The sequence below is a fragment of the Nansenia antarctica genome (genome assembly GCF_963989245.1).
Source record: "Nansenia antarctica genome assembly, chromosome: 2".
NCBI classification, from domain to species: Eukaryota; Metazoa; Chordata; class Actinopteri; order Argentiniformes; family Microstomatidae; genus Nansenia; species Nansenia antarctica.
In genome coordinates this window covers 35396002-35408344 of record NC_137675.1, presented here as the reverse complement: position 1 = coordinate 35408344, position 12343 = coordinate 35396002, and the positions used below count along the sequence as shown (strand labels likewise).

The following is a 12343-nucleotide window of genomic DNA, read 5'->3' as shown; positions in this document are numbered from 1 at the left end:
GTGAAGCTTGCCTGGTTGAGACTGGTCCGGGATTCAGCTGAATGTCTCCCGAGAGCAGTAGATAGAGCCATATCACGGTCCTTCGGTCCATTCTACCTGCCGGGGGTTTGTTCCTTCTCGTCCGGTCCGCAGTCAGCGTCGTGTGGATGGTTGTTGCTCCGAAGCCCAAACATTTCTTTGCGGCGTGGAGATAAAAATCGCTATGGGTCTCACCTTTTCCAACAAAGTTTGACTCCTTCTCCATAAGATGCAAGTTCTGTGGTGATTTGATGTACAAATCCGTAATCCATAGAAGGAACAGAAGAAAATGTGGTATAATCCTCGCCGTTGCGCCCGAGCGCTGATAGATGCGACTACTCATGATGACTGCTGCTGCTCAAGGTGTACCTAGCTTTGAGCTCGTCATTGCTTTGCTCGTCATTGCTTTGCAGCTCAATGATTTCGAGTTGTAGGTTGTCAGGCACATCAGCTGGTTCCACATTAAATGGCGTGGCAAATATGTTCAGTTCCCTTTGCTTACTTTTCACGTCCTGGAACCTCTCTCCAAATGCCTGGAGGAGTTTTGCACACTCAGCAGCATATTCAGATGTCACAGCAGACTTTTGTTCTTGCAGAGTGGGAAAGTGGACAGTGTTTCCCCTTTCCAGTTGCACTTGCCACAGCTTTAGTTTAGCTTCAAATGACCTCACATTTAATTGCAGAGAGCTGAGAAGCTGGTTGGGACCTTGGAGCTTGACGTTCAGCTCTGACAGGTACTTGGTAATGTCCACCATGAAGCCCAAATCACACAGCCACTTGCTATCACTGAGTTCCATGACAGGTTTCCCTTCATCTCCATGAACTGTTTCACTTCTTCTCTGAGTGAGTAAAACCGTGTGAGCATATTTCCGCGACTCAGCCACCGCACCTCACAGTGGTAAACCAGATCTCCGTACTCTGACTCTAGTTCACTCAGAAGCTCTTTGTTCAGCCCTCTGCTTTTGATGACATTTATGGTGGAAACGACAGTTGTCATCACATTGTTGAGCTTCAGGGACTGTGCATACAGATTCTCTTGGTGTATGATACAGTGGCATACAACTAACTCACTTGGATCGAGACTGAGACGACTAATTTCTTTTTTGACCAATGCAGTCAATCCCTTTTGCGCGCCAACCATGGCTGGGCTCCATCCGTTGCCAGGCCACTTAACTTGTCAAATTGCAGTTCGAATTTGTTCATAGCCAAAACAACTTGCTCAAATAAATCATCACCTTTGGTGGTGCCATGCATGGCTTGCAAAGACAGCAACTCCTCCCTCGTATGAAACTTGGCTGTAATCCCCCGCACAAAAATGGCCAGTTGGGCGGTGTTTGTTATGTCTGTTGTCTCATCTCAGGCCAGAGAGAAAAACTGGAAATCTCTTGCGGTGTCCCTCAGTGTTTTCTCAATATCTTGTGCCATGTCAGTAATCCGATCTGAGACAGTTCTTCGAGACAAACTGACACTTTGGAACAATTTTACTTTGTCCGGTGCAAGCAGCTCCGCCGCGGCAATAAAACACTCCTTCACAAATTCTCCTTCTGAATGCGGCCTCAGCTTCTTAGCGATTAGCTCACTCACCACAAAACTAGCATGCGTAACGTTGTCTCGGTCAGATTGTGGTCTTGTGAAGACTGCTTGTTGAGCACCCAAACTCAGACGAAGAGCGTTAACTTTATCCAAGCGTATTTGTTATTTCAAGTTGTCCAGGTTAGCATGTTTTGAGTTGTAATGAAGTTCGAACTTGGCCTTTTTCATAACCGCGAGCACCTCCCGACAAACAAGGCATATTGGCTTGCCTTTTACCTCAACAAATAAATAATTGTTTGTCCTCACGTGGACATAGGGAGCTGGCTGAATGTGTGAACCACCCGCTGACTCAAAGGGGTCAGAAAGTGAAACTTATTGTGTCAACAATCTCTAGTTTTCGTTTTTTTTTTTTCATAACACCAACTTGAAGTTTTGAAGTACCCACTCGATATAATAAACAACAGTTACACGGTGATGAGCCCCCTACGGTAGCTAGCTGTGGCCTGCTACCTCGTCCTCATAACGGATCCGAGCCCCGAGGACACACAGCAGCAGAGGTATGTGGTGGTATGTGCTGCCTCTGGCTCTGAACATGACCTTGGCTGTGTCAAGGCTGATGAACTTTTTATGATTTTATTGGCAGTCGGATTGGTTTGGTCTTGCTTTTGGTGCAGCCGCTTCTGTCTGGGCTAGCCTATATTGTCGCATTTCTGGTCGTTGAAACGTGTATGGTGCTCAGTGTTTCCTCCAGGAATTTTTACATTAGTGGTGGGGGGTCACTTTTCGCGCACATAGCGCACTGGCGCTCAAAACAAAGACCTAATTTCACCAAAAACTAGAGGGTGGCAAAACATTTTTTTTTAAATAGCGGTTAAGTCATTAAAGCCGAGCAGGTGATTTTATATAGAAGGTGATCAAATACCAAGATATCCTACAGCTGCAGCAGAACATGCGGAACGCGCATACAGGACTGAACATCGGTTACCGTATAATATACATGTGACTGACAGATACGCCCAAGACACTGACACACACAGAAAGATCATCAGCTCATCGAATATGAAGTACACAAGAGTAGAGTACACTTGGAACCGGGAACGCGCATACAGCACTGAACAACATCCGTAGAATATAAACTTGTGACTGACAGTCACATACATACATATACACACACACAATGAAAGATCATCAGCTCATCAATACGAAGTAGGCCTACATGAGAGTACACGCACAAAACCGGCTAACGTTACTCACTAACTGTTTACACAAGTAAAATCACAGTGTGACAGATGGAGCATTCGGTAAACAACAACAGCAAGGTAATGCTATCAGCTGAGTTAAAGAAAAACAACTCTTACCTTTGATGACACCGACATGAGCCCTGTTTACCCGTACCTCCGCCGTTCTGTTCGTGATGATTTTAGAGGCAATAGATTATTTTTGCCCCTCGCATTTTGCCCTGTAATTAGTCCAAATGTTCCCTGAATTTTATCTGCATGTTTTTCCAGCATGTAAATCCGTTGTCAATAAAAATTCGACTCCCCTTCTTTTCCCCTGCCAATACTGTGTCGTTTATGACATTTACCAACGTTTATGCTATGAATAGTTCGAAGCTAGCGTTAGGTGCGAGGCTGCTCGGTTAACCCATTTGCGGGAACATTATTTGTTTCACAAAATAGCCTGATTTAGTTGACCATGAACATCAGACTACATTACGAATGTTCATTTAAAATACTTGTATACTGAGCACTGGTATAATAACATGAACCAGAGAACAGTAGTAAATGCAATAACCCACAGTCGTCGCTGATGATGTTGCATTTTCGATTAGGATACGGGATTAAAGGGACGGGCGAAGAGAGAGAGAGAGGAGAGTGATTTCCTGAAATCCAAATGTCCCGCGAAATTCGGACCAATCACAAAACTGTTTTGCAAGCGCGTCGCTTCGCGCGTGTTGAGAGCGATTCAGTCTGAGACGAGGTTAATTGCAACATTGTAACATATTATTGTAACTTACTACACCCTAAATCGGAACGAAATGTAGGTCTGAAAGCGGCCTTAATCTAGCTTCAATCTGCTTTTTTTCTGTTCTCCGGTCATTATATCTCGCTCTGCCTTTCTCGTCGCGCAGCCTGAATCAAAGTGGACTGAATCAATTAGTGGCGGAGAAAATGTATTTGTGGCGGCTCCCCCACGACTAAATGCATATAGAGGAAACACTGAGTGCTGTGTGTGTTGTAGGCCTAACTTGAGTGCAAAACTCTCGTTTCGGTGCTAGCCTATGTATTGGTGCACTGTCACAGTGTCACCAAATAGGCCCTATGTTTTCCCCATGTGGTAGGTGCGCTGTCACCTGGGCTATGTTTTCAACTCTGCCAACTGAAAAGAAACTGCCGTAAAGCAGAGCGCAAATGGAGAAAGTCTAAACTACATATACACCTTGACATTTTTTAAAAAACAGATCTTTACATAATAGGGCAATGAAGTTGGCTAGATAAACCTATTTCTCTGATATCATTTCTGAAAACAAAGGTAACCCCAAAGTGCTTTTTTCAACCATTGATCGTCTGATTAACCCTTCAGTGGTTGCGCCTGTTGAAAATGAGTCATTTTCAACACTTAGATGTAATGAATTTGCTACATTCTTTCAAGAAAAGATTTACATTATAAGATCAGAAATATTATTAGAGAATTCAAAGTCTAATTTGGTACTCCCAGATGAATTAACTATGCCTATTGCTGTCATGGATTCATTTGAGCTTGTCAACCCCCATACTTTAAAGACAGTTGTTTCACAAATGAAATCCTTAACATGCTCACTTGATCCAATCCCAACATGGTTCTTCAATAATGTTTTTGACTGTTTAACTGACAATGTATTAGAAATTGTGAACTGCTCTCTATCAACTGGCATCTTTCCCACTCCCCTAAAATCTGCCATTATAAAACCACTACTTAAGAAAGGAAAGCAAGATAATTCTGTTCTCTGAAATTTCAGACCAATAACTAACCTTTCATTTCTAAGTAAAATCCTTGAGAAAGTGATTTTCAGACAACTTACTGATTTTCTTAGCAAAAACATTTTATTTGAGAAGTTTCAATCAGGTTTTCGTTCTAACCACAGTACTGAGACTGCATTAGTAAAGGTTGTAAACGATCTCAGACTTATCATAGAGGCTGGTGGTGTATCAGTTCTTGTCTTGTTAGATTTGAGTGCTGCTTTTGATTCAGTAGATCACAGTATTCTAATACATCGTTTAGAAAACTGTGTCGGTCTCTCAGGACTTGTATTAGAGTGGTTTAAATTTACCAGCTTATCTAGCTGGCAGGCATTTCTCTGTTGTCCTGGGAGACTCTGTTTCTGATAATGTTGACATCACATGTGGGGTCCCTCAGGGTTCTATTCTTGGTCCCTTGCTCTTCTCCCTGTACATGATCCCATTAGGTGGAATCATCAGAAAACATGGTGTACATTTTCATAGTTATGATGATACTCAGCTGTACATATCAGTATTGCCTGATAATTCACGTGCACTCAGCTCGCTGGAGAATTGTCTCCAAGATATTAAACTTTGGATGTCAAAACATTTTCTACAACTAAATCAGGACAAAACTGACAAATTGTCGAATACGATGGGAACCATATTGTAACAGTCTCCTTTCTGGTCTTCCGAAGAAAGTTATTGGCCAGCTGCAATTAGTCCAAAATGTAGCAGCAAGAGTTTTAACCAAAACAAGCAGACGAGTTCATATAACTCCTATTTTAGAAACTCTACACTGGCTTCCTGTTAAGTTCAGAATATATTTCAAGTCCTCTGGTCCAAGTCCTGCCGGCGTGTCTTCATCGTAGAACTGACGGTCCCATGGGAGGAGGCCATCGATGAGGCATTCGAACAGAAGAGGCTGCGGTATGCCAACTTAGCAGTCGAAGCAGAGGGGCGGGGCTGGAACGTGAAGGTGTGGCCAGTGGAGGTGGGCTGCAGAGGCTTTGTAGCCAGCTCCACCACAAGGCTCCTGAGGGCAGTAGGGATCAGAGGACAGGCCCAACGGAAGGCAATTAAAGAACTGTCCACTGCAGCAGAACGGAGCAGTCACTGGCTGTGGCTGAAACGTAGGGACCCAACATGGGCTCCCAAATGACCACGTGGTGCCACCGTGCGACACACACCCAGGCCTGATCAGCCTGTGGTGGGCCAACCTCGGCAGAGGGTGTCTTGTGATAAATGGCCGAAACACCCAATGAGGTCGGGGACCACAACTGAAGATGTGTCGTACTGGTGGCACCACGTGATCATTGCCAAATTCCACTCCACCCAAGCGGACATCTCCAACTCCACTCAGTCAATTGTTGTGCTAATTATTTAGGGATTTTAACATCTAGTCCTATTAAGAATCCCAAGATCCTTCTGCTTGTTTATAAAGCTCTCACTGGCATAGCACCAGAATATTTGAAAGACCTTTTGCTAGCATATCAGCCCAATAGAGCTCTCAGGTCTTCTGACGCTGGTTTTCTCTGTGTACCACATGTACAAAAGAAGATATTTGGTGAGGCTGCATTCTCATTTTATGCACCCAGATTGTGTCTCACTGCCAGTTTACATTAGGGATGCAACCTCAGCAAATATGTTCAAGTCAAGACTAAAAACCCATCTTTTTAATATTGCCTTTAAATTACAAAATAATAAAATTAAGATTTTAAAATTATTAAAGCACTTTGAGCTGCAACTTTTGCAGGAAAAGCGCTATGCAAATAAAGTTATTATTATTATTATTATCTGTGTTTCGGTTGCGCCTTCACCATAATGTAATGTTTTAATCTGTTTCGAGGTGCGCCGTCACCATAAAGTTTGTGTTGCTGTTGCTCTATGTAGTGCGTGTTATAGGTGATACAATCATCCAACCTATATTAGGCTAGTCTGCGCTATTTCTGCAAAGTTTTGCTACGTTTCTGTGCGTACTATGAAATTGAATCCTGCCGGCGCCACTGTTACTACGGACACATATTACTATGGAGATCTAGAGAACCGGCAATGAGGAAACATCTCTTACAGTCCTATATAATACGCTAGCAGTCTCTGTGTGTGTGTGTGTGTGTGTGTGTGTGTGTGTGTGTGTGTGTGTGTGTGTGTGTGTGTGTGATGGTAACCTAGGTAACAGGCTACATCCTTTAGCTGTAATGAAGAGATGTGACTTGCAGGTTGTTACCTAGGTTACCATCTACTGTAGCACACGGAGGGCTGGTTACCATGGAGACGTGTGTACTACTCTAGTATGACCTAGGAGGGTGTACTACTCTAGTATGACCTAGGAGGGTGTAGTACTCTAGTATGACCTAGGAGGGTGTACTACTCTAGTATGACCTAGGAGGGTGGTGTAGTACTCTAGTATGACCTAGGAGGGTGGTGTAGTACTCTAGTATGACCTAGGAGGATGTAGTACTCTAGTATGACCTAGGAGGGTGTAGTACTCTAGTATGACATAGGAGGGTGGTGTAGTACTCTAGTATGACCTAGGAGGGTGGTGTAGTACTCTAGTATGACTGTAAGAGTCTCTAGGCACAGAGGGAGGTCGACACAGAGGAACAGCTGTAAATATGTTTTTATTTCGATACAGCATGGCTCAGCAACGTCACTGACGTCCTGAGCTGGTCTTTGAAAACAATAAAGAATAAAGAATAAGTCCCGCGTGCGGCCGTCACTGCCGTCACGCCCGCTGCGTCCCCTTTCGGGACTCGGTCCGCTGTGCGCTTCTCCGCGACACACCCCCTCTCGGGTCCTGTTCGCTCCTCGCACAGCTCTCTCTCTCTCTCTCTGCTGCTTCCCCTTTCGGGACTTCGTTCAGCTGCCTGGCTCTCGGCACCACTCCCCCTTTCGGGATCTCGCTGGTCCTCGCCACAGCTCTCTCTCTCTCTCTCGGTTTGACAGGTTCTCCCTGTGTGGCTCGCACTCGCGATCGGTTTTCACCGCCTCCTTCACTCTCCCGAGGGAACAAACACACACAGGTTAAATAGACCAGTAGGATAACGAGTCTGATCACTGACACCTAGGAGGGTGTAGTACTCTAGTATGACCTAGGATGGGGTAGTATGTAGTGTTGTTCCGATACCGATACTAGTATCGGCATGGCCACCGATACGCACAAAAATGCTGGTATCGGTATCGGCGAGTACTTTACAAAAACGTAAGTTTTACAAAAACTTTACGAGTTTTACAAAGGTTTTGAGCAGTGCCAGACTAAGTGTTAGCGATAATTTTACATCGAGGTGAGTATGCGGCTCAAAAAACATGTTTTTTTGTTTTGTTTTTTCAAACGCCGTGGTATCGGATCGGTACTCGGTATCGGCAAGTACTGCACGGTCAGGTATCGGTATCGGGATCAAAAAATTGTATCGGAACAACACTAGTAGTATGTACTACTCTAGTATGACCTAGGAGGGTGTAGTAGTAGGTTAGGGTTAGTGGTCACCCTGCCGGGGGGGATGCTGTCACATTAAGATCTGCCTTCAGACGTGACAACCACACTGTGGTGGTAATGGATGACGACCCCGCGGCCCCCCAGCCTGTGGAGGGAGGGGGGGGCAATCACTACACATTCATATAGGACAGAATGCATTTTAATAACACCTACCCCCCCCCCCCCCCCCTCCCCTCCCCCCCATACAGTGCAGTGTCTGGAGATGACGACGAAGAGGAAGCTGATTGGCCGGCTGGTGCCGTGCCGGTGTTTCCGTGGTGAGGAGGAGGTGGTGTCGGTGCTGGACTACTCCCACTGTAGCCTCCAGGCCGTCCCCAAGGAGATCTTCAGCTTCGAGAGGACCCTGGAGGAACTGTACCTGGACGCCAACCAGATAGAGGAGCTGCCCAAGGTACGAGAGAGAGAGAGAGAGAGAGACAGAGAGACACCACAAATTCATTTTTTTCCTAGATACAATTGCCCTAGAACATACAAAGAATTATACCTACCTCGGCCTAAACATCAGCACCACAGGTAGCTTCAATAAAGCTATGAACGACCTGAGAGACAAGGCAAGGAGGGCTTTTTATGCCATCAAAAGGAACATCAAATTAGACAGCCCTATTCAAATCTGGCTCAAATTATTGGACTCCGTTATAGAACCCATTTCCCTCTATGGTTGCGAGGTCTGGGGTCCACCTGCCAACCAAGATTTTACAAAATGGGACAAACACCAAATTGAGACTCTGCATGCAGAGTTCTGCAAATCCATTATTCGTATCCAACGTAAAACACCAAATAACGCATGCAGAGCAGAATTAGGACGATACCCACTAATTTGTTAATTTGGCCCTAAACAGAAAATACACAGTGGCAGAATACCTGAATACTGTGACAGACCCAAAGCTAAGGAAATCCTTGACTATGTACAGACTCAGTGAACACAACCTGGCCATCGAGAAAGGCCGCCACAGGCAGACATGGCTCCCCAGACCAGACAGACTGTGCACCCACTGCACACAAAACCAGGTAGAAACAGAGCTGCACTTCTTAACTACCTGCCAGCTGTACAAGGACATCAGGGACACATACTTCCCACTGATCACCAACATCCAGGGAGACTTTGAGGACATGTGTCGAAAGGCTACCATATCTGCTGGGTGAGGTACAGCAATGTGCAAACACAGCAGCAAGATTTGTTAGCTGCTGTGATAGAAAAAGGACATCAAATGGGCTAAAACCACCATAAGAATTGTATTATTCTAGTATGTAATCTATTTGTTATCTATTTATTTGTAATCTAGTATGTAATCTATTTATTTATTCTAGTATGTACATGTATGTACATTACATTATTTTTCTTTTTTATCTTCACACTTCACATGCTTTGGCAATGTAAATGTATGTTTCCCATGCCAATAAAGCCCTTTGAAATTGAAAATTGAAATTGAGAGAGAGAGAGGAGAGAGAGAGACAGAGGAGAGAGGAGAGAGAGAGACAGAGGAGAGAGAGAGAGAAAGAGGAGAGAGAGAGAGACAGAGGAGAGAGGAGAGGGAGAGAGAGAGGAGAGAGAGAGAGGAGAGAGAGAGAGAGGAGAGAGAGAGCGAGACAGAGGAGAGAGAGACAGAGAGAGGAGAAGAGAAAGAGAGAGAGGAGAGGAGAGAAGAGAAAGAGAGAGTTAGAGGGTTAGGACATCTACTTTGTTCAAGACACATCATACCACTCAGGCAGGAGACACACTCTGTCTCCTAGAGATGGACGTACTTTGGTGTGAAAAGTGCAAGTCAATCCCAGAACAACAGCAAAGGACCTTGTGAAATGCTGGAGGGAACATCAATATCCACAGTAAAACAAGTCCTATATCGACATAACCTGACACTGCTTTGCTGCAGGAGGGGCTGGTGCACTTAACACTAGAACAGCCATTCTTTTTTACCTACTAAAAGAGCCGCCTCGGGGCCCCTCTTTACAATGCTCAAGCTGCTATTTACACACAACGACCACTAGATGGCCGCTTGTAAATTAGCCTGCTCCCTACACAGAAAAACTGCAAAATAGCTTCATACTAGCTTATCCTGATGTGATTTACAAAATGTAAGGAAACGTTCCTGTGTCCTTTGTGTCTCCATAGCAACCGTTCCTGTGTCCTTTGTGTCTCCATAGCAACAGTTCCTGAGTCTGTGTCCTTTGTGTCTCCATAGCAACCGTTCCTGAGTCTGTGTCCATTGTGTCTTCATAGCAACCGTTCCTGTGTCCTTTCTGTCTCCATAGCAACTGTTCCTGAGTCCGTGTCCTTTGTGTCCCTATAGCAACCGTTCCTGAGTCTGTGTCCTTTGTGTCTCCATAGCAACCGTTCCTGAGTCTGTGTCCTTTGTGTCTCCATAGCAACCGTTCCTGAGTCTGTGTCCTTTGTGTCTCCATAGCAACTGTTCCAGTGCCAGGCGCTGAGGAAGTTGAGCATGCCCGACAACGACCTGTCCTGCCTGCCCACGGCCGTGGCCTCGCTGGCCTCGCTCAGGGAGCTGGACATCAGCAAGAACGGTAACCCTGACCCTAACACACCTACACCCTAACACACCCTAACACACCTACACCCTGACCCTAACACACCTACACCCTAACACACCCTAACACACCTACACCCTGACCCTAACACACCTACACCCTAACACACCCTAACACACCTACACCCTGACCCTAACACACTTACACCCTAACACACCCTAACACACCTACACCCTGACCCTAACACACCTACACCCTAACACACCCTAAAGCGGGGTACACACATAAGGATTTTTCGAATGTCTGAAAACGACAGAAAACGCCCGATTATCAGATGGATCTTAACATTTTCCTATAACAAAATCCTGTGGTGTGAGGTGTGTTAAGAGTCAATTCTCTTCAATTGTGCAATCAACTCTCCCGACAACCTGCTCGGAAAATGGGCGTGGCCGGCAATCGTATATGTCAAATGTGTTCAATACTTACGACCAGAAATCATAGGGTTGCCAGATTGTTTGAAAACCTCAACTATCATCCCAGTCCCGAAGAAAAGCACAGTGAGCTGCCTAAACGACTACCGCCCGGTGGCACACCAATCATCATGAAGTGCTTCGCGAAACTAGTCCGGGCCCACATAGTCACACGCCTCCCGCCCAACCTGGATCCATACCAGTTCGCCTACAGAGCCCACAGGTCCACAGAGGACGCCATCGCGACGACTCTCCACTTCACTCTATCCCACCTGGAGAGGGGAAACAGCTACGCGAGACTGCTCTTTGTGGACTTCAGCTCTGCCTTCAACACCATCCTTCCAGACAGGCTAGTGACCAAACTACTAGACCTGGGACTATCACACTCTATATGTGCATGGATCAAGGACTTCCTGTCCGACCGCCCCCAGAGGGTGCGGGTGGGCTCCCACACCTCCACAGCCCTCAGACTCAGCACTGGGTCCCCCCAGGGCTGCGTGCTAAGCCCCATCCTCTACAACCTCTACACCTACGACTTCACCCCCGTCCACCCCAGCAACTCCATCGTAAAGTTTGCAGACGACACCACCGTGGTGGGCTGCATCTCGGGGGGGGACGAGGCGGCGTACAGGGATGAGGTAGAGCAGCTGAGCAAGCTGTGCAAGGTTAACAACCTGCTGCTGAACCAGTCAAAGACCCAGGAAATCATCGTGGACTTCAGGAGGAAAAAATCTGAGGTCCAGCCCCTGCTCATCGACGGAGGGAGCGTGGAGAGAGTCTCAACCCTCCGATTCCTGGGGGTGCACATACAGGATGACCTGTCCTGGAAGAACAACACAGCAGCCATCATCAAGAAGGCACAACAGCGGCTCTTCTTCCTGAGAGTCCTCAGGAAAGACCACATCGGACAGGAGATGCTGGTGGCCTTCTACCGCTGCGCAGTGGAGAGCATCCTCACCTACTGCATCTGCAACTGGTTCTCCCGCTGCACAGCCGCAGAGAGGAATGCGCTACAGAGAGTCGTGAGAACGGCCCAGAAGATCACCGGCGCCCCCCTCCCCTCTCTGGAAGAGCTTTACAACACACGCTGCCTCAGGAAGGCCTCCAGAGACCCATCCCACCCTGGGTACGAACACTTTGCTCGGCTGCCCTCGAACAGGCGGTACAGGACCATGTTCGCAAGGACAAACAGACTGAAGCTCAGCTTCTACCCCAGGGCCATCCAGGCCCTGAACACAGCAAAGACCTAGGTTCTGGGCCCTGGACAGTCTGGACGGATTGATGGCAGCTGCTGGATTGAAAATCAGGTGTAGTGCTGAGGCACAAATGTGTACATTTCAAGCCTGCAAACTGCGACACTTTAA

The 12343-nt window shown here is 46.4% G+C and overlaps 1 protein-coding gene across 1 annotated transcript in view; it reads left to right on the top strand.

Moving 5' to 3' along the window:
- Positions 1-12343, top strand: part of lrrc7 (leucine rich repeat containing 7) — a gene marked incomplete at both ends in the record, with an annotated part of 166178 nt that overhangs the window by 37164 nt on the left and 116671 nt on the right. The window contains 2 exons of the mRNA XM_080523009.1: positions 8214-8416; positions 10428-10545. Coding sequence (XP_080379135.1) covers positions 8214-8416; positions 10428-10545 — 321 coding nt within the window. The remainder of the gene's footprint in view (positions 1-8213; positions 8417-10427; positions 10546-12343) is intronic.